Source organism: Diuraphis noxia, unplaced genomic scaffold, assembly GCF_037042655.1.
Source record: "Diuraphis noxia isolate RWA-SAM2 unplaced genomic scaffold, SU_Dnox_SAM2 contig0002, whole genome shotgun sequence".
Lineage (NCBI taxonomy): Eukaryota > Metazoa > Arthropoda > Insecta > Hemiptera > Aphididae > Diuraphis > Diuraphis noxia.
Genome location: NW_028301712.1, coordinates 82,109,973 through 82,134,562, shown reverse-complemented (window position 1 = coordinate 82,134,562; position 24,590 = coordinate 82,109,973). Strand labels below are relative to the sequence as shown.

General features: G+C 28.2%; 1 protein-coding gene across 2 annotated transcripts in view; it reads left to right on the top strand.

Moving 5' to 3' along the window:
• Positions 1-847: 847 nt before the first annotated feature.
• Positions 848-24,590, top strand: part of mub (poly(rC)-binding protein mub) — a 46,263-nt gene continuing 22,520 nt past the window's right edge. Inside the window, exons 1-3 of one of the 2 annotated variants that reach the window (XM_089219163.1) lie at positions 848-978; positions 1,094-1,368; positions 21,173-21,284. In XM_089219163.1, the coding sequence (XP_089075289.1) occupies positions 21,219-21,284 (66 nt within the window). In that variant the 5' untranslated portion in view covers positions 848-978; positions 1,094-1,368; positions 21,173-21,218. The remainder of the gene's footprint in view (positions 979-1,093; positions 1,369-21,172; positions 21,285-24,590) is intronic. The other variant, XM_089219164.1, reaches the window with a different exon arrangement.

Below are 24,590 nucleotides of genomic sequence, written 5' to 3'. Positions count from 1 at the left end.
TGTTCACTCTATAGTATACTCATCATATCGAGCAATTATTTTTAAATTATAGGTAGCTTATTATATAGGTATTATAAGTATTCTACAGACAACGGACAAAACTGATTTGAAAGAATACTCAAACCGCGTATCCATACGGCCCACACGGCCCACACGGCCTACACACACACACACACTTGAGTGCACGCGGGGGCCACAGGTATACATATATATATATTATAAAACACGCTCGTGGTCGTCACTGGTGGCGCCACTGCTTTCAAGCACGTTGGGCTGGGCGAACATTTCGCGTGTTCCGCCCAGCGCGCAGATATACGTCGCGACGCGCGCAAACACGCGTTAGCGCATTCGCATTCGTCCACGCGCGCACACGGACGGACGAGTGTTCATCACCTTCTCCGCGGAGGCAACTTAACCGCGTACACTTACATATATGTATATATAAACGTATTATTCTCCCGCCACAGCAGCAGCAGTAGCAGCCGCCGCCGCCGACAATAACGTCACGTCGATCACGCACGCCGGTCGTCCAAATAATAATAAAATACTACTCCTCCACCGCCGCGCGTGTGTGTGCGTGTTCCGTGTGCTCTCGCCGCCGCCACCATCGTCGTCGCGGTCGTCTCGCCGGACTTTACTCGCTCGACGTCATCTCACCACTACACATCATCCACTACCACCACAATCGTCGCCGCCGCCACAACAACCACTACCACTACTACCACCATCACCACCACCACCGCCACCACCACCGCCACCACCGCGACCGACGTCACTACTGCCTCCACATATCCTCCGCTGCTGTAACCGCTATCATAACCGTCACCAACCAACACCGCTGCCTAAACCCATCCTATCGAGTACCCGTCGGATGGCTAGCGGCCACCAAACGTAATATAATCGGCTTGATCGTACATAATAATAATATAGTGTTAACCCACATGACGTTTAACGTGATGTGATGTGCATATAGTTATTGTGCGTAATATTATGATTTCGTAGCGATAGTAATTTAAATTTTAACACCTATATGTTGTATTCCCAATTAGATAATCATATATGTATATATGGGTACCTATATGTCTGTACTTAGGTGAAGGCAGCCAAAATTCTTGTTCCCGTCAGATCACTGTACACGATACTCCGCTGCCAAAGCTCATCGCCACCCAACCGGTTCCAGGTAATTTATAAGATAAACCTGCTGTCGCCGCTACCATCACCAAAATCACCGCCACTACCACTACCACCACCACGAGAACCACTTCCACAACTTCCGACACCGGAACTGCTGTCATTCGCCTGATCAACCATTACAGCACCGCTCAGCGTACACGCAATCGGACGCTACAAACCAACAGTCAATCAAAGGTTAGTTAGGTACCTATTATAAAACCTATTTCGTTTTTTTACACAAATAATCTTTCTATATATATATATTAGAGTATAAGGATATAATTAGGTGTACTTATAAAATTAGAAAAATGGTATGTTACGACTGTTACGTGTAAGGAAACGCGTGTTATAACTCGCTAAAATGACGATACATCAACTCAAACCAGGGTATTCACTAGATTTTTAAATTTTTTCCATCTGTCTCTAGTTGTCCTCTGCAGCTTCTCTCCTTCTGATTCCTGGATCTAACGTTTTTAAGTCCTTTTTACACAGTCTTCCCACCTCAACCTGGGTCTTCCTAAAGGTCTTTTACCTATTGGATCTTCCTCAATTACCTGTCTAACTAGCTAGAGATCCTTGCTTAGATTTTCAAATAAGGTTGTAAATTGTTAATGATTTTCTAGTGAACGGATTAAACTAAAATTTAACCAACTATTATACTATAATAACATGATAAGAATTGTTTTCAAATAGTTTCTAGTCTCGGTATAAACGAGACTTACTCTAAAACACTATTATGCGGACAACCTTATCAGTTGTCTGCAAGTATCTACTGGAGAAATACTAGATTTTTTTAGAACGAGTGAAGCTTATATTTCAACTATGTTAATACAATTATGTAGATAATTAGGGGGTTACAGTTTTTCCGTATACAATTTGGTAGGCAAGACTTCTGGCAAATGAAAATATTTATTATAAATTTAACTTGTTAGTTTTGATATTTTAATTGAACATTTTCACTTTCAGAGTATTTAAGTAAAGTAAATCACTTCAGATAAATTTGAACGAATCCGTAATTTTTAAAATACATAAATATAATGTTTTATGTATAGATCATTTTTAGATGGTTATGATTTGATCTATTTTTAGTCGATAAATATTTTTACAATGATTAATGAGTATTATTATATTTGTCAGAATTCTAATTTACAAATCTTCATATTTTTTTGGAAATAAACATAATACATTATTAGTGGTTAGTAGTTATTAGTTTTCAATATTATAACATATATGTTTTTAAAGGTATAAATTATATTTGGGTATTTTAATAACTAAGTATTATAAAGTAATTTACTTATAATATATTGATCTAAAAGTTTAATATGGTTTATACACTGAAAGTGAATAGCTTAGTTGGTACATTTGTTATTCATAAATAAGTAATAACAACACTGAGCCCACTTACCAGATAATCCTGAGTCCTGACCAAATAATTTCTAAAATATCCATTAACACTTTTTAAATTAAAACTCCGTTCTTTTTATATGAAAATGTTGTCTCATTTTTGTTAATCTTTTATAACAAATTTTTAAATATGCCTATTTATTTTAATTAATATATTACCCGTGGAGTTTTGATTCATTCTTTACATAATATATTATATAGTTTTTTCTCCAAAAATATTTTTTATGTAATTTATTATTTGTCGGTACCTACCTATTTTCAAGATATTTTTATTAAAGCAAATACCATTATTATCATACCAAAATTATTGTAGGCAGTAGGAACCTATGCATCTACGAATAAGTATTAATAGCAGAAAAAATGTATGAAATCCATATATATTTAGAACTAATCAATATATGCAGTTATTATATATGAGTGAAAAAAATACAAACATAAAAAATTATTAATTATTTATATAATGAAAAATATTTGTGTTGTTAGTTGTGTTTTTAACTTTTATTTAAAAAAATATCTTCTAGAGGCTATAAGTTCCTAGTTCTAAAGTTAAATTTCGATGTTAGGTACGTATCTTAAGTTGAAAATAGTGACTTTTTTGATAATCAAGTGTGAAAATACACAAATTGTTATATCAACACAATAAAAATTGAATTTCATATATTTTGCGTTTCACTTCACGTAACCTTTATAGAATCCTTTTTTAAATTCATTAACATATGGTATTTGTCTGTATAATAGACTATATAAGCCATTTTCTAGTTGCAAACTTACAGTTGCTACCTTATACACATATATCTATAACCAGTAAACCCTATATTATGAGTTATGACTATATGAATAAATCTAGACTGGTGAATAATTTCTTAATAAGTTTTTTTAATTTGTTAAGAATACGTGAAATATTAACATTTATAATTCTTAACCTGATTGTTGAGGACTGAGTTCATCTATTTACTGATTAAAAAATGTTGGGTGTAGGAAAAAAGAAACCATACAATTAATGGGAAGCCGCGTAACTATATATATTATCAGCCGTATCACCATAAATTAATTGATTTAACTACGTAAATATATATATAAATATTTTTTAGGTGAGTAGGTATGTTTAACTTGGAGACAACTTTCTTGAATACATTTTTGATGTGAGGATTCATAACATCTATTGAATGCATTTACGTCTCTTGGTCTCTTGCATTTTAATGAAACCATATTCTTAGGTTGTTCATTTTATTTACGATTTTAGAATAATTAGCGATTAACATTTTGCAAACACATTTTTCTTACTAGGGAAATAATAATAATTAGAAAAACATGTTATTAGTTTTTAAATTCATATGTTAAGAGTAATTATAATGTTCATATGGACCACAACAGACGTTTGATTACAAAAATACAAACCAATTGAATTTATAGACGATTATCGACCATTATTCCTTGAAGGTATTATTCAGCCATCTTGAAATACCACTTAATAATCGTAGTAAATAGTAATAAATAGTAATTGACAATCGTAAACAAATGCAACATCTCCCTAAGAAATAAATATGTACATTGTTTCTATTATTTTAGATTTTCCTTTGACGCCTGATGCTTGTTGAATTTTTAATGGTTCCCGCAACAAGTTACAAGTACAACACGTTTGTATAATATAACATTATTTATTACCTTTATGGGAAATCGTCTAGAGTCTTGACCATTAATGGTATTAGCCTACCAACGAAGAGAAATATAATAGATTCGGGTTAAATATTACAAGTGCAAAAACTTTATTTGATCAGATTTAAGATCGTGGCAACCCGCAGTGTACGAGATATTCCCTAGAGGTTTTTAAAAACTTACAAAGCACGTACGATGGTGTCACCGTCAACACGTTCGTTGGTTTGGGGTGATTTGAACTATAAATGTCTCAGAGAAGTGAAATTTGTCATGCATATATTATATTATGTTCTGTATATTACACGACGAGGGACGACATATATTTTTCTTCTAATATCCCGAAGGAACGGTGTGTGGCATGACACCAAATGTTTGGATTACTTTCTGACCCCGTAACTTTTACACAGATCCGTAAAGAGGCTAAGTGATTTTTTTTTATTGTATTCTTTTGGTCAAGTTCAACGTAGTACCTATTTTATTATTGTTTGTTGAAATATAACGTGTTGCTTTAATACTGTATCGTCTGTATCTTTGTTAGTTTTTTGGAAGTTAGGTAAATATATACTTATTTACAAAATGTTTTAATAGTTATATATAATACTGAAGACAGGAATACACTTATATTGACGATATTTTTAATTTTTAATCGAAACCACAATATGGAATGTCTTAATTCTCATCGAAAAGACTTTTTCCTATTTAAAAAAAAAAAAAATGTTTATTTAATTTATTATTACTTTTTTTTATGAATAATTTCAAAATGAGCATAATTTTATCTACATAGGCATTTCCTATAGACCGAATCAATTTTTTCTTCATTTTTTAGGTTAAACAATTACCGTTATGATTTAAAATAAAAATATCACATTTATACACGATTATATAACAAACGTGAAGAATTGAAGCACATGCCAATGTAATACAGCCCTATAGGACTACGAAAGTTCTTTTGACGACAATAGTATCGGAAACTTGTATTGTTCCTATAATAATATGAATTACGTCATATAAGTTATGTATATTGTACCTATCTTCTTTGTAAAGTTGTTATTTTTTCATCCGACGACCATTATTATTAGTGTTATGATAAGTGTTGTTTTTAAACGACTCGTCGTGTTTGCGTAAGTACACTATTGCACTCATATCGGTCAAATGAATCGTGAAAATCTAGTCCTAAAGTTTATGGGGTAGTGGTACAGGGGTTGTAGTGAGAAACAGTAAATCTAATAATGTGAACTTAGCGCATTGTTTGTGCACGTGCCGGAAAAATGGATGTTGGAAAATTAAACCGGGTCCATATCGCAGAAATCGTGACTTGGCGTAGTCGAACGATTAGTGGGAGGGGCGACTAGAAGATCACTGCAGCTAAAGTGCTAACTGTCCTCAATATAAACACACGTCAATATAATATAATAATGTATGTTATGTACAGAAGCCAGAAGGTATATCAGCTGATTAAACCACATTAATTGTTATATTATGCTATCCTATATTTATGCGTTTCCACTCAGTAAATATTACGCACATAATACAGTGGAACCTCGATAACTCGAATCGGTTGGGGGCGAAAAAAAATTCAAATTATCGAAAATTCGACGTATAGAGGATCGAGTTATTGAAGTTCCACTATTTATTTCGTACAGAATATAAAAATATACGGATTTTTCAACTATGCAAAAAGTATACTAAAAAAAATATCGATTTATGTATTTATGGAAGTAACAGTGTATAGAACCTACATTAAAACATCGTTTTTTGCAGATTACTATATTAGGTTTCATTTATTATTTTATTTAATACTTACTAAACTATTTGCTATTAACTTGTAAGTCAATAATGAAACATTGGTTGAAAAATGTTTTTAAAATAAAATCTAAAATACTTGTACGATTTAAAATGATAATAGATAGTTTAATAGTAACTATACATTGAATTGTGCAAAGAAAATGATAATTTTAATAATATTGGAATTTTTCAAATTTTTACAATTTGCATTTGCATTTTTGAATAATACCGTAACAATAAAATATCGTTAGATAATAAATATTGTTATTCTACCTTTGAATATATAATATTGTTTTCAAATAATCACAAAAAATGTATGTAGCTTTACATTTAACTTATTTTTATTTTCTAATTAACATGTGTATTGTCAAAGAAATACCTTGTATTAAATTTTTAAACCAAAGGTAAAACAAAAAATATTATGAATTCTCAAATATAAAAATAATTTATAAATGTTTGTTATTTTGTTTAATTTCGTAATATTTGAATTTTAAACGCTTATTAAAATGGTGAAAATGTACTTTTAACATTTTTCAATTTTCGTAAAAAAAACTCAGGATGCACCTTTTCAATACAAAATGTAGTTTGCAAGTCCTTTTACACGCAAAAAAAAAAAAATTATAATATAGTATCAATAAATGATAAACAAAAAGCGATAACATTTTCATGAGGTTACAATAAAAGTTGTAGACAATCACAAAAATACACATATATAACACCAATAGAATCATCGCCAACTAAATCTTAAAGCAGTCTTGAAGCATTAAAAAAATTGGAGTTATACTAATCCAAAATAAAATTATATACACGATGATTCAATAAGCATGCTTACCTCACTTTTTTATTTAATATTATTCAAAATCTGATATTTGATATTTTTAAATTTACTTTAAGACCATATTTTAAAACTGTTAAGATTTTTTATACCGTACTAAAAAAAGGTCATTTGGTCGATAATAAACATTCTGTTTTTGTTACTTTTATAATCAAATTAATTTAATTCTGAATTCTGATACCTATATGATTTTTTGGTATGGGATATATCATTATTTTTTAGATTTTTAGACACATGGAATAATCAACTATAAAGTATTCCTATTACGTAATTTCTTGATTTATATCTTATAAGTTTTGTGTATATGATGGTTAAACTTTCACTAATTGAGAAAACTACGATAGCAACAAGTCGCTTAATGTATTGTTTTATTTTTTTGCAATATACTATAGTAAGTTCTTTGATGGTTTTATGTTTAAAACTTTAAAATTAAAACCCATCGAGTTATAAATAGTTTTAGTTTCACATCTGAAATTCCCAATAAATTTTTTTTTCAAACAGCAGTTTTTTGTTTGTTTTGTGAGAGACATTGTCTTTGCATGTAATTATAGGTATAGATTACTAATTATAGGTATTTACTGTATCATGGTTGACTTTATTTGAGCCTTGAAACATAATGGGTTTCTAGATACAATTAATTTTTATATGAAATTATTTTATTTGAATGTGCTGAGAATATCTATTTTTTTCTATTTTTTTTCCTAAAATATTACATTGGTTCTCTGATATTCATAATAGGTATATTTTTGAAACTCAAATGTCATATTAATTATATTTGTTATAAATATATTATTGTTAGTGCAAGCAATAAAATGCTTGGTTATCAAATAAAATTACAACTTTATTGCAAATAAGCAAAATCTTATATCAATTATATTTTTATAGATTACATAGATAAATATTTTTATATTTTTCTTTAAGTGTTAGATCATAAAAATAGAAAGCGTAAAAATAATATGATAATATGATTTAATTTGGTAATACTACAATTATTAGGCAATACAGTTATTACTAACTGAAGTAAGACTAGACTATTTATACCTATATTATAAGTACACCCTTCATATTTATTTCATAGTTTTACAGTTTCTCAGTTACTGTTTTGTGGATTTACTGTGCAGTATTGAATATATCATGTTATATACTATATATATATATTAGTAGTATATAATATATAGGGATACCTACTATAACTTCTTGTATTACGCGGTGGAAATCGATTATATACAGATAGGTTTTGGCTGTCTGCACGATGGAACATCGCCGACGTTTGTTTGTTTCTGCTACAAATGAACTAACATTTTATTCTCTGACACAACAAAAATAGACACATATCTCCGTCTTGCTCATTCCAATTGTGTACACTCATCTTGTTGCGGCCTAAATAGTTTAACGTTTAAATCGGCGTGCGAATTCGTTGCTATTTCCTATCACTGTTTTGGCACCGTCTGCTGTCGCATCTCTCGATCGTTTTTTCGCTGGAATTCGCCACGTGGCGTGAAGACTGAAGAGTGACTAAATTTAAAATCAAAAAAATTCTCATGTTCAATATATATAATATAATATATTTGTATAATATTAGGTATAATGTACCTATTATAATATTAAGTCATGGACGAAAGACGAGTTTTGAAGAACTGAACTTCATTTTTTTTGGAAACAACTAGATTATGTTTGCTGGAAAAATACTAAAGCATAATAACATAATATTAAATATAGGTATACATAATTAGTTTTTGCATTAGTAGAAGAACATCTCACCGTTTATCACCGAAATTCGAAATAAGACGCTTTGCAAATACAATCATAAAAATGAATTTAAATATATAAACGATTTCATGTTTAATTACAATGTCGTTTAAATTCTCAAAAAATTTATTTTATACAAATTTATTTATTTATTTATTTATTTAATTTATTTTAATATTTGTATAAATTATTAAATTAAAATACTTGATTAATTTGTATGTTTTGCATATTATTAAAAAATAATGTTTTAACTATTATCGATCAGATGGACACAAGATAATAAAACTCCTCACTACCTGTCTATATATCTTTATATGTATATATATATATATATAACATATATATATATATTACCTAAGACAACAACAATTCTGAGAAAATTGGAAAAAATCCAAGAATTTATTATTATTATATTATGAAAAATTTAATATGTATTACTTTCGAGTTAAATTATTCACCTTTGAATTGATGGAACAAATTTGTATTTTAGTTTAGAATATTATTTTGAGTATAATTGAACAAAGCTCAAGGTAAAAACCCTGGAGGCTTGCTTTAGCTGTATAAGAAGTTTCAAGTGTACCTAGTAATCGATTAAGTCATTTTAATGCATGTGTGATAAATTATAATTGAATTCAATAATAATTCATAATGTTGGCTTGCCGTGGCGCGGACGTTGCTGCTATATCAGTCAAGAAATTTGATTGAGGTACCCACTGCTCGTTGCCACAAGTTTCCGGATGGGTGACCACTGACCACTGACCATCCAGGTTCTTAGTGGCAAAAACTTTCCCAAATACAGATCCACACACGTGTTATCAACCTACCGTACCAACCTTCACGGTTAAAAATCTACTAACAATAACCACTCAATGGTCTATGTTACCGTGAGTTCGTGAATCAATTAACAACAATAATAAAAAAAATTGTTATGTTTTAAATGCAATTATGAGTAAAAAAAAAGGCAAGTGCGTTTAAAAAAAAAAATAAGGATAGCTTTTATTATAAGAAATTTTTAGATTTGTTCTGTTGAACTAACATTTAATTTAAAAATTGCAATAAGCTTGATGCACTGAAGAAAATTTGATTGTGAGTAAACAATATAAGCAATAGAATAAAGTAGGTACAATAGTCTTTACGATTTATATTTTTTGAATAAAACAACATAACTAAATTCTATTAAAAAGAACTCATTTTACAAATTCTATGTATTTTTGATGTTTTAATTGTTTTTAAAATGCTATATTACCTATCCTAACTTAAAAATAAAATGAAAAGTTGTAAGATAAATCACAAAAAAACCATATATAATATATATATATATATATATATATATATATATATATATGAATAGCTAAAATATTTCAAAAATTATAAAATATCTAAGAAATATTAGTACAAGTATCTCATAAATATTTCAAGTCCCTATAGATACAATGAGTATTTCTTTCTAAATTGTGTTAAAAAAAATGAAATTGATCTTCAAAAACTAAGCACATATTTAACTACTGCCGCAAAAATAAAAAGTCACATAAAATACCTATTTCCTTTAAATAAATTTTACTATTGTTAGTTAATAAAAAACTTTGATACTTAAATTCTCAAACTCTTAAATCTATATTATATATTTTTATTGAATTTCCTAAACATATTAATGCAATTATAAGAGACAATAGTAACAAAATATAGTCAATATTCAATTTGGGCAAAATCTACTTAAGTATATTTTTTTATAAAATCACGTGTAGATTAGATATTAAACATCATTAATCATTTTCATAAACTTTTAATTAATTAAAAATTATTGAATACTAAAAAAATATCATTAAGCCATTATAAACTCATAATTCATAAGGTACATGATTCCACACATTTTATATACCGTGTAGGAATATATTATTAAAAACTAAAAAGTTTATATATACTTATTTTATTTTTCTGTGTTGTGTTTGTTTGTTTTTTTTTTTTTTTGGTAGAAAACAAATATCATTCTAAAAGTATAAAAACATTATACACATTTATTTTTTTCGTATCGGTATAAAAACAATATCGAATCAATGGACTTAAAAATGATTAAAATAATATTAAAAAAGGTGACTTTATGGAACTAAAATGCATAATTGTGGTGCACCCCTATTTTTTTTAATTGGAATATTTTCGTTCGGATGAATAATTCTAGTTTTTAAATAATTCCGATTTCTTTCCTTGTACAATGAAAACTTATGAACTGGTGATTAAAATAATATCTCTACAATTTATCAGGCGCTCCATGTAATAAATAACGATCGATATATTTTTTTTTCCTTTTGTATCGAGAGCCAGAGAAGGAACAGCGTTAGCATTACTTCTCCTCTGACTCCCATCGTTTATTGATTTCCGATCGATATATTGAATATTAATAATACTATCAAATCAAATTAAAACTACCTATAGTTAACCATACAATTCGTATTTAAAGTTGCAGTGGCCCATGTTGACGAGGGTATAAATAAATGAATATAAATAAAAACAATTGTATTTCCACATAATTTTAGGTTTATTCCAAAATAATATTGTACCTATACTGGCTACTACATTGTTAAATAGCTTTTATTTTAACATTTTTATTATAAACAAACGATGAAGTACTAAAGAAGTTTTAAGTCATGTTAAAAAAAGCGTTTTTTTACATATGTAAAAGAAGGTTTTAAGTTGTTATCGTGCAAATTACAAAACGTGTTTGAATTTTGTATCTTAAAATTAGTGTTAAAAGTCTGCAGAGTCAGTAGGTAGGTACTATAATGATTTATAAACTTCACATCAGAATTCAATTAATAATGAGATTAGATACTTGACTGTTTTATAAATCTTACACAACAATTTTTTTATTTTTTTTTAAATCCGAGGAAGTAGCTTTTATGTATCTTGTATCTATATATTATATATATGGTCGATTTTGAGTGTTTTTATATCATCATCGGGTCGGTGACTGTAGTCTGTGATACTACCTCCCTCATCTCACACACACATATATTATATAGTTATATACACATATCAATAACTTTAAAATAATTCAGGGTAATGATAATATTTTTATGATTTACGTAAATCCTTAACTTGAACGCACTTTTAAAAATTGTTGACACCGATTAAATGCGGAAAAAATTCCACAGATTTTGTTTCATCGTGATTAGGGATAGCGAATTAAATCCGCAGCAATAACAACTATAATAATAATATAACCGTATGTCGTAGCGCATGTTGATTAACCTGTTCATTCAAAACAAAGTAGTGACAATGATAATAATGATCTGCAGGTATCATGCCATCTTATCAATCCGACACCAAACACCCTACCCATCACGATCGTTATATACCGTACAACTACGTAGGTACGTATAATAATGTATGTGTATAGCCTGCAGTAGCCACGCACACGCGTGAGTACAAAAGGGGTAAGCACTGTCGGGTGGGCAGGGTGGGTGGCCCTCATCATGGGTAGTGGTTCGCGATGGTAGCCGGTCCGGAGCCATCGAAGAGAGCGCTTAATTTTATTATTTTGGTGAAACCGCGCGAATCCGATGTAGAGCTAGCGAGCGAGCGTGCGTGGGATCGCTGCGCGTGTGTGTAGCACCGTTCACCGTCGTGGCCGTTGCCTTGGTGACGATCCGTCTGCTGCAGAAGTGGCAGTGGTGGTGTCGATGGCCAGGCAAGCGGAGTGCGAGGTATAAAAAGGGGTAGTATAGCGACGGCACGAGACCGACTGGCGGCGGCTGTGGCTGTGACAGTGGCGGTGGCGCGCTGGCGGCGGTCCTGGGGAGTCGTAGCCCGTAGGTGCAAAACTGAAAGGCCCCGAGAGTTTCGCTTATAGATTGTACACACACACACACACACACCACCGCCGTCACTAATGGGACACGCGCGGGTGAGGCCATAGTTGCGAGCTTGCACGCGCGAGATGAATCAATGAGAGACCTCTGCCGCCGATGGGACTTTTTGCGCTCGCTATTCTTCCTCATCTGCCGCCGCAGCAGCCGTCGTCAATAGCAACGGCCTAGAGAGAGCATCGCCGTGCGTGCGCGCGCGCGCGCGAGTGTGTGTGTGCACGCGCGGCGGATGACGTAGACTGCTTGACGCCCGGGATTCGCCGCCGCAGCTGACTATCGATAACCGTGGTCCGTGAGCGCGCGCCGCATCGATTCCGCCACCGCCGGTTCGCTCACCTTTCTTCTTAACCACTCCACTCCACCAACACCACAAACCCACCACCCACCCTCCAAACAACCACCACATTCTCATCCAAAGCCACCCACCAACCCACCCGTCTAGCAGGCGTCTTTCAACCCGCATGCTGCCGTGCCAGCTTCAATGCTACCGACCACCGGAAGTTTTACCGAGAAATGCCGGTGGTGGTGGCGGTGCCCGGTGAATTCGGAAATGACGTTACAATATATATACATATTTCTATTATATCACATGTGTATATTTAATAATAATATATATATATATATATATATATATATATATATACTAAGTGAAAATATAGTTTATTACGCCTGCGCTCACGTGCGTCAATGTTCGGGAGCTTAGAGATAATTATAAAAATGTGTACGCGTGCAGAAACTCGCAAATACAAAATTGATTATTTTTTCGTTATAATAAGTGTGATGCGTATTATAGTTTTTGTTAATTTTTATGACTAATGTTATATATTATGAGAGTATATAATACGGCTGAAAGAACTAAAAAACGTCGTGGAGCCCATAGAGTTTTTTTCTTGCCAACACAAAAATAAACAAATTTTGACAATATCTTTACTTGGTTTTGTTTTTATTTTTTACACCACTTTCACAACTAATTGTGATATAGCAACTAATAAAATAAGACCTCTCTGTGTATTTTTGATTTTAATATAATAACTATAGATGAGTAATATTTTTATTATTATTATTATTTTTTTTTTTTTTGTCAAATGATTGAAAGATTATATTTAAATGTTATAGAAATATTCACAAAAGTGATAATCACAAAGAAAAAAATGTAAAAAAGTGAATGTAATTTTATCGTAATAATTCATGGTACAAAACACTTTAAATTTAATTCAAATTTAAAATAAAAAGTTTTGTAAAAACATATTATAGAAGGCGAGAAATATAATATTGTATTCCGTCGAACACTATTCAAAGATTACAAGAAACATTCTAAAAACTACATTTTAAAAATACATTAAATTCTCTGTGTATATTTATAGGTACGTCATAAGAATCTGTTGTGTAATAGTATAGGTAATTTGAATATTCTTCTAAATATTTAAATTTATATTAAGTTTATGCACATTAAGGAAAGTTTAGTTTGCAAAATATGATATTTATTTGGTTCGATGTACGAGTAACTTTGGTTTGTTAGATGTTTTAATTTATTTGTCTACAGCCTACAGTTATTTATATGGTATAGTATACGTAATGTTAACAGTTTAACACTCCAAATGTATTATTTATTATTAAATAGTTAATGTTTTGTTAAATAAATAGAATTCTTTAAAACTATTGAACTTAAACGAAATTGAATAATGTTTTGTGAAATAGCATTTTTTATAATAATATAGGCACCTATTACTTACGAAGTTTTATCAGTTCACAAACTTTATGAGGTGAGACTGGTGAGAGTACATAGTGTGTTCCTGAAAGGGTTCCTAAAAGAGCATTTAAAGACAAATTTTAATGAACTAAATTGCGAACATTTATCACGAATATGTAATTTTTTTTTTAAATTAACCGTCCTTGGATTTAACGGCGTAAGTACAATATAATTTCTCTTTGGCACCTATTCGTCTCATGAATAATATAACGAACATATCATAAAATATCTCAAGTATAAAAGCTTCAATTCTAAAATGACTAAATTTTATCAAATAACTACGTTAAATATAATTTGGCATTAAACGATTTAATTTTAGCTAGAGTTGAAAATAAAAACTGATCATTGATCGTCTTGGTGAACTCAGATTAAGATTAATCTGGATATAGTCCAAAACAATGTGAAAAGGTATTCGAACTCTCAGTGTCCAAAAATGGCAAGTTTCAATTGACAGTAGAATAGATTAAATGGGTTCACGCCAAATTAAACCGAAACTATGATATACCTACTTAAAATTTGTATCTTATGATTAACATAATAAAAACGAACAAATATAACACTGATGTCACTATATTGTCTATACTCTTTAAGGTTTATTAAGCACATGGCCTGAGATATGATTTTGATTTTTTCTAACTAATTAAAAATTCCTATCTACGCTTTCACACTTCTACCGTTTTCTTAAGCACTTTCGTGTGTCATTAGTGTTCTCATTAGATAGTAAACATATTAACATATGATGTAACTATTTATTATTTTATTATTTTTATAGTAATGTGTATTTATATTATAGTTAATATTATATTTTAGATCATAATGTTATAAACGAAGTTTGGTAATTGAATAATATATAATAAAGTCGTCAGGGTGTCATAAATAATAATTCTTAGAAAGATAAATTAAAAATTAAAGACAGAAAGTTTCATATTTTGTTTCAAGTAGATATCTAAACATCTAGAACAGTATTTTGTGTGAAATTCGTGCACTCTAATATTATTTTAAATATAAGTACGCATACAATTATACATAATATAGGAATAATGACATCATTATTTTGGACTACGCAACGCCGTTGTCATAAAAATACTATAATGATAATAATAAAAAAAATACTTGGAAATCTACATACATCTCGGCGTAAGCAAAACAACAAAACACATACAAATGTCGAGTACCATTCTTTATAAAGCCGTCTCTTATGATTTCTAATGAGTAGGTACAACCCCAGTCTCATAGTAGATATACTTGATTCTCATGGAAAAAATAAAACTCTCCCTTATATTTTCTAATTTTTACAATGGGAAATCTCAGTAATTTTATCCTTTCTTTTTAAGTAAAGAAAAACAGTAAAAATTAAACACCTGTAAGGGGTTAACCTGAGGCTATAATAAAACTTACTAACATTACAACTAATATGTTTGTAGTGTCTAGTCATGAACTCCAATTTATAGAAATTTAGACTTGTTATACTTATTATATAAAAAAAAAGCTAACCATTAATGAAATATGTTTAAAGAATACTGCAAAATGTTATGCAGAGTTAAATTTGTTCATAACTAGTTCAGTTTTATTTTAATCAGGGCATATATAAATCGATAAATGCTATGTTTATCGAATAGATATAAACAAAGTGTTTCATATAGGCGTTTGAAATTCAAATTTTGATTAAATTCACATTAAAAAATGCAAATTAACTTAGTGTTAAAAATTCTAAACATATTTATTTTAATACGCGCCTAATACGCAAAAATGAATTACATGGTTCCTACTAATTTGCATATCTAATCTAACTGCAGAAGAAGTGTAAAAAAATGTTCTCACAAAATTGAAAATACCACATTAATTTTTATAAGCATTAATAGCTAGGTAATGAATAGGTAATGATGGAATTTGATATTTAATCGTAAATTAAAAATTTTAGTTATTTTGCTGTAATTAAGACATTTTTTCACTAACATATATTATTATTTTCTATAAGCAATAGAACTTTTAAAATGTTTAGACATATTGTTATCGTTTTTCACCTGTAATGATTTATCATTGAATTATTTAATATCTGTTACAACGATATTAACCACAACGTACAGTGATACATAATAATGTATACATTGTTGTGTAAGAAAAACTTAATACCATAAATATGTTCATATTAATCATTAGAAAAATTGCTTTTCAAATATTTACACGCTTCTTTTACTAAAAAAAATTATAAAACATTTGCCTTTAGTAAAGATTCGAACATTTCACCATTGAGTACTTATATCATCATTTTCAATGCATACTAAAATATTCTTCGGTATTGCTTTATAAGTGATTTTTTGGTAATATTTAGTCCAACCTACCGAAGATAGAAATTACTGATGAGTGATGATGACACAGCAATTTAATATGTTAAATATTCTTAAAAATGTGTCTAGTTTGATGGTTTCCTTTATTTGAAATAAGCATGATTATTTTTCGTTGAATTTAAATTAAATATATCAATTACAGTGACTATACTTAATGATCAGAGGACTTCTAAGTACTTACATCAGATATTTAACGGGGTTTTTTATAGACATTTTTACATTTAATTATTATTATGAATCTTTAGTTAATTATACTTTTGTGAAAGTTAATATTTTACAAAATTTTTAAAATAATGATTATCGTAATTATTGTCCTTCAAAATCTGTCATGCAATGACTATTATACCTATATAACCTGCATAGATGTACCTACTAGCTAATGATGGTGTTCAAATAAATCTAAATCTTACAAAAAACCACATAACTCGATATGCTGCAGTATAATAGATTTCGTATCAACCTCGCATTGAGTAGGTCACCATAATTTATATATTAAATTTGAATTTAATGATAAATCATGGTATACGAAAAATGTTCTGAGAGGAGATAGTTTGTCAGCTTTTATTTCAAAAGATATTTTATAAAAAAATTATTTTATTACTATAGATAGCAGATAATTTTATTCCCATTAAAAGGTAATCCCTCGGTTGGGATTGACAAAATAAAATAAATTATATTATTGTTATTATAATATTGTTATTATTATTATTATCATCATATATTATTGTTATTAACTTACTCGTATATAATGTAGGATTTTGAATCGATTCATGCTATTAATATTAAATAACTTATAGTTAGACTAAATATTTTTTAATGTCGTTGTGCGTAGAAAATAATGACATGCGTAGTACGTACCTAATGGCGAAAAGGATCAAATATCTACGTTTAATATTGTTTTGATTACTAATAAAAAAAAAAAAAACTAAAATGGATAGCAGAAAACTCATTAAAAAAAGTTATTCAAATATCTAAAAGGTAATGTTAAAATTTTAACTTGAAATTCTAACTCTCTAACTACATACTTTAGATATTATTGAATTAATTAAAAAACATTTCTAAGAAGAACGTTGTATTACATATTTACACTATTAAATATTTAGGAATTTAAATAAAAAAGCAAAGTATGTATAATTAAATTATGTATAGAAATTCCTCAATGAAATTCGTAGTATAATTTGTCAAGTCACTATGTTTTTTTTTTTTTTTTTTGAATTAAAATCAAAAAAAAGCGGGTAAGTCGTGTATGTCGCTCTGCTGTACAGTAGGTTACAAGTGGGTTCCTGTAATGGATGGAATTAAATTTGAATCCAATGATATTATATCATTGTATACAAAAAACGATTCTGAGCGAAGCCGGTTTATCTGTCTAGGATATATTATAGATTATTAAAAATTTTCAAATCTTAGATTTAAAAAGAAAATTTTTTATGAATTTCTAGTTTGAAATAATTTGCGAATTTTCGTGATTTTTACATATGTTGTCAAAATTCAAACTTTGAATGCTTGTAAAAAAAAAAATTGTGACTACGCATTTCTTTTATTTTCAATTTTTATTGTAAAAATATATTATGAGCCTTGTATTAAATTTTCAAATCTTAGATATAAAAAGAAAATTTTTTATGAATTTCTAGCTTAAAATAATTTCTGTATTTTCGTGATTTTTACATAATATGTTGTAAAAATTAAAACTTTGAATGCTTATAAAAAAAATTGTGACTATGTATTTCTTTTATTTTTCAACTTCTATTGTAAAAATATGTTAGGAGCCTTGTATTAAATTTTCAAATCTTAGAATTAAAAAGAAAAACTTTTATGAATTTCTATCTAAGATAATTTGAACATTGCCGTAATTTTTACGTATTTAGTCAAAATTTGAACTTTAAATGCTTATAAAAAAAAATCGTGCCTTCGAATTTTTAATATTTTTTAACTTCTATTGTTACAATGTGTTAAAAGCCTTGTATTAAATTTTCAAGCTTTTCTACCGAACAAATAAATTTTTATCGATATTTATAGAAAAAAAAACTAAAAAAATTGAAAAATTAAAATGTTAGTAAACAGCTCAAAACAAATCTAAATATTTTTAAAATTTTATCAAATTTATAAAACGCCTATATAAACATTCAGTCAAAATTTCAAGTATCTGCGGTAATTTGTTTTAGAGTTACACCAAAATAAGGAAATCGCTAAAAGTGAAAATCCAATGTTGTAAAAATTTAAATTTCAAATGCTCATAAAAATTTAATTTGAATTTCCGGTGGAATTTTTATTTGTGATAAAGATTGAAAAACTTGTAAGGAATCTTGTATTAAATTTTTAAATCTTAGATTTAAAAAGAAAATTTTTTATGAATTTCTAGCTTAAAATAATTTGTGAATTTTCGTGATTTTTACGTATTTTGTCAAAATTCAAACTTTGAATGCTTATAAAAAAAAATTGTGACTATGAATTTCTTTTATTTTTCAACTGCTATTGTAACAACGTGTTAAGAGCCTTGTATTAAATTTTCAAGCTTTTCTGCTTAACAAATAAATTTTTATCGATATTAATTTAAAAAAAACTAATAATGATCGAAAATTTGAAATGCCTATGAATAGTTCAACTTAAGTCGAAAATTTTTTGAAAATTGCATGGTGGATATAATATACTTATATAAACATTAGGTGAAAATTTCATGTATCTATGTTTTAAAGTTACATCAAAAACCAAAATCGATTTTGTCGAAAAATGAGTGTGCGTAAAATATCCCGTTTTCCTTTAATTTTTAATTTGTTTTTCTCGATTATTAAGAATTTTTTACTTTTGACCCCCCCAAAGTATACCAACTAGATTCATTTTCTGATCGAACGAGGTACTGAAGTCAAAAATCGAAGCATTTTTACTGCCCCAAAACGTGATGACAGACACAAAAAAAAAAAAAACACACACATCATGGTAAAATCAATACATTCATCGCTCCGCTCAGAATCTAAAATCAAAATAATATCGAAGTGAACACTCCCTGGCCCTCTATTAACCACACTTGTGGTAATAAATAAGCGAGTTATCTCTTGGTGAAGACAGTAATTTTTTGCTGTGCGCACACAATGTTTCCATTAATAAAATATGAACAAAATAATAATCATATACACACTTAATTTATCATATATTCAATGTCTAATCAATCTTGCAGTCTGGTGTGAACCATTTTTCACGGTGTTTATATTTTATTTGACTGGTTATAATTTATAAAAAGTAAACGGCACGCTTTATTATTAATACCCATTTAATGTTATGTTGTATCGTTTCCAATTGTTTTTTGGACTTCACGTAAATAGCGATCAATAAAATTGTATTAATTCTCTCAGATTCCTGAAACGTGTAGGTAGATACTGAGTATACCAAAATACAAAACACTAGTAGGTATTCTAGAATATAATATAAATTATTGTTTTCTGTAATTTATGTACTAGCGTGCGGGTGTCTGTGTTTCAGATTGTGTTTCTATGAGTATGTATGATTGTCAAATATATGTATTGAGCATTAATTATTAATATAATCCAACTTTCTTTGTATTATATTATTGAACATTTTAACGTTATGTAATTGTTGAGCTATAATTATAAATAAAAGTTAATATAAGACAAAAAAATCTAATCCAATAACTTACCTAACTCATTTAAATATATGTTATGTGTGTCTTTACACGAAAAGGTAATTAAACACATATGCGCACGTGATGGGTGTAAATTTTGCGAGATTCCTTTTATAAATTGGCATTAAAGCAATAAGGTATCGTTCATTAATCATTTTATTGAAATAAGCTCGGAAAAGACTTTCTTTTTGCCTTTTTCTGATACAAAGTTCATTAAGCTTTCCTTTAAAAAAATATATTTCAAAGTAAAAGCTTTTTCTTTGGTGTAATAGAACACTCTAACAACTCCTAAAGGATTGAATTATTATTTTAAATAATTTATTTACTTATAATTTTACTCATATTGAAGCAGTGTATGTCAATTATAATTTTAAGAAATTTACATGATATATTAAAAATATTCTTGTTGTAAACGTTTTAACTTTATTCCATAATAAATTTGTTTAATAAAAACTATTTTAGCTTTGTCCTACAAACTTACATAATATCATACGATATTAAAATGTATAATGTATATATTATATTGAATTCATGTATCAAAGTACAATATGTTTTAATATTCACTTTGTACAAATATTTTATGCAGAACTATAGGTACACCTAATATAAATTTATGAAAGCAGTATGATAGTTAATTTTAATTTTACTTGGATATTAATATTAGTAGGTACAGTAATGTCTTTACCATAATTATTTTTGCCAATTATATGTACTTCGCGTATATTATCATGTATATAAAGTGTCCTTAATTAAGGATACTACAATGTTAAATATACATATAATTGCCTTTTATGTAGTGTAATATTGAATGGATACAATTTTTAATGCCCTTTAATTTCTGTTAGAAAATAGGTATTTGGGTAATTTTAATTGATTTATAACATAATAAGATGTAAATACAAATAAATTGATGTTTAATTAACATTTACTGTTAATTAATATTGTTCTACAATAACATTTTATTTTCTGCAGTAACTCAAATAATCAAGGATTACAGGGATTTCAACGAAAGGACCAAATGGACGCCAAATCGAAAGATGACTCCAATATCAGCCTTACACTTCGGCTAATAATGCAAGGAAAGGTAAATATTTTATTTTAGTTTTTTTTCTACATCATATTATTCGTTGTTTTTAAACAATTGTGTGTAGTCTGAAAGTAATCTAGGTAAAAAATAATTAAAACTAATGTAATAATTAATATTGTAATTTTCAATTTCACCTTCCGTTAGTAGACTCGAAGCCTTAAAAAGAATGTAGTAAATAATCCATTTAACGTTATTATTACCTCTACTATCCTGAATAGTCTCATGAGTGAAACCATATTACACTTGTATGTGTTATATGCACGTATAGTTTTAAGTAAATATATAATGTTATACAATTGGTTTAAGTGTCTACATCACGTATTTTTTTGAAAAATTAGAAAATTCACAACAGGGGTGTCTCGCGTCTCTGAATAATGTTAGTCCACTACTCTCCTCATCAAAACTCTCAATTAAAATACTTAAATAAATATACAACTTAATAGTTATTGACTACTCATCCAAAATTCGTTTTTAATGTATCAAAGTATTATATATTAGTATATATATAAGTATATATATTATATATATTTCATACTACAAACGGAAAAGAAATAATCACAAACATGAAAAATCGCGCTGTTATATTGTAGGTTATGAGTCTGTTGTGAATACGTGCATCGTTATTGACTAGATACGTTATTGTAAATAATATGTTAAATTTAAATTCTATAGTAAAATATTGCAAAAAAAAAAATTAATTTAAGTGTAAATTGAATTGTCTGGATCTATTTCTATAAGGATATCTTACAATTTATTTATCTGAGTATGACTTATCAATTTTGAAAATTATATCATTTACCGATTAATTTTAAAATAACAATTCATGACAGAATGACAATAAGTTAATATTGTTTAAAATTGGTACTCCGTAAATATTCCCGTTTTTCGTATTTTTTTTTTTTTTTTTTTTGTTTATTCAATTATTTAGAAAGATATTGGGACTTTTAGTTTTTGATTCTCTCAAAGTACTAACTGTAACTACTTTTAGAATGTGTTATGAAAAATATTTTTAAAAGTCTTTAAAACTCTATATAATCTTTTTTATTTGATCAAAATGGAAGTGATTGACTACCAAATTTTAAACCAACAAACTAGAATTCCTAATATTCATTTAAGTATAATATCTATTATGATGAAACTCTTTTTCTGGGAAATAAAAACGCTAGTTTAGCTCTTTTAAAAATAGATGATTGTGAAAAAGAGTCTACTTACATTAAACCTCCAAGGGATATAAGGTAAACATTGTACCTACACAAATACCCAAAAATTTCACTTATCGATAGAAAACAGCGAAGTTTGATTAAATTCAAAAACAAGTGCTGCTTACATTAGGAAAGGTCTATATTTTTATTCTGTAAATTAAAATATAGCATCTTTCTTAGCTCTTCAAATATTAGATTCTTGTTTTAGTTGTACTATTCCAATTCGATTGGAACAGACCTTAATTTCCCTACCAGAATAAATTAAACTATCATAATATAAACGAAAATAATAAATGATAAATCTAGTTGAATTGTATTATTATAGTCTTCCAGGATAACATTTAGGCTGCTGCATAACAAATTGTGTTTTACCTAAGCCATATATTGTCAGTATAATATATTAACATCCATAAACTTTTTAAAACTTTTTTTTAACAAAATTCTATATTATGCTATCTATTATATTTATAGATAATAAAGATATGGATAGGTCACGACTATGTTAAATATATTTGAGGCCGCGTTCTCGGAGGGGAAGGCATTGAGGCTCTTATTCCAATGATTTTATATTGATAGCTGACACTCGATAGGGATATACTTATTTGGCCTCAATTGTACACCTTAATTACTGCTGATAAGACCATTATTCTTTATTATCTATGGTCAGGGCCGTATTTAGGGGGGAGCTACAGGGTACTGTTGCCCCGGGCGCCTGAGTAGGAGAAGGCGGCTAATTTTTTTATAATTTAAATTTGTATTTTGAATAATGATTAATGAGGCGTATTTTTTTTGTTGCCCCTTGCTGTCAAATTCCTAAATACGGCCCTGGTTAGATCCGAGATCGTGACGTGTCGTCGTTACCAATTTTTTTTTATTTAATATAAAATATTTTTTTTTGTCTAATTTCTAATTTTGCGTAGACAGAAACCCAAATATATTTATTAATTATTAATTATTTTATACTCTTAAACTTATTTAAAGTTATATAATATTTACTTAATTTTTTTAATTTATTAATTAATTTATAATATTACTATATTAGCTATATTTTTGTATTATTAGCGATCTTAATTGTTTCAAGTATGTACCTAATGATAAAAAATATACACTTATAATTTTATAGGTAAACATAAATTTGGAAATGTATTCTATATTTAGATAAAATTAGACAACAGAAAGAATAAATAATTGCATATTAAATTACGAATAATTTAGTTTTATTAAATAGAAATTATTTTTATATAAAAGGTTGAGAGGAAGATGTCCTACTATTGTCTTACTATTGTCATGCTATTATATCGAAATGCATGGGAAAAGAAAATCGGTATTATCATTGAGTATGGTATTATTTTGAATATTTGATTAGGAATTCTCGAGTTAAATTTGTGTATATGGTAGAGAGAGAGAGAAAGTGATGGTAGAGTTTTAACGTTTTAAGATATTCATTATTTTTTTTTAAAGAGCTCAAAAAATTAAAACTAAATTTTCCAGATGATGTAGAACTGTCCAATTTAACATCAAACCTTTTCGTATTTCTTTTTATTTGGGCAAATAAAATCTAGTCACAAAATGAATAATGTAGTAAATCACTCTAAGATGATTATTTTATATACCTTATATCGTACAACGTGAGACATATTATACCTTTTAATGATTTTTAGTCATTAACATTTGATTTACACACTTAAAAATACGAAAAAAAGAAGAAACTAAAATTGCTTGTGTATACAAAAATTATCTTTTATTGATTTAACAAATTTATAATCAATTACAAAATTCAAATATTATAAAAATTGATCGAACAGTTACATATGTATAAATTTATATAGGTACATGTTTCAAATAAAAAAAAAATGAACATACAGTTTTGAAAAAATATTTTATAACAGTAAAAAAACATAGCAAAGTTTCTATTATCATAAGGAAAACATTTTTGAAGATACAATATGTATAAATTTTTATTAATTAGCACAAAATGGCTAAATTATTACATTTTTACAAGTAAAAGATTTTCAAAGTCAAAAAAGGGGTAGGAGGAATGCTCATGGTCCAAATACAAAAAGGGGAAACATTTTAAAAAAAAAGAGAAAAAATAGTACAA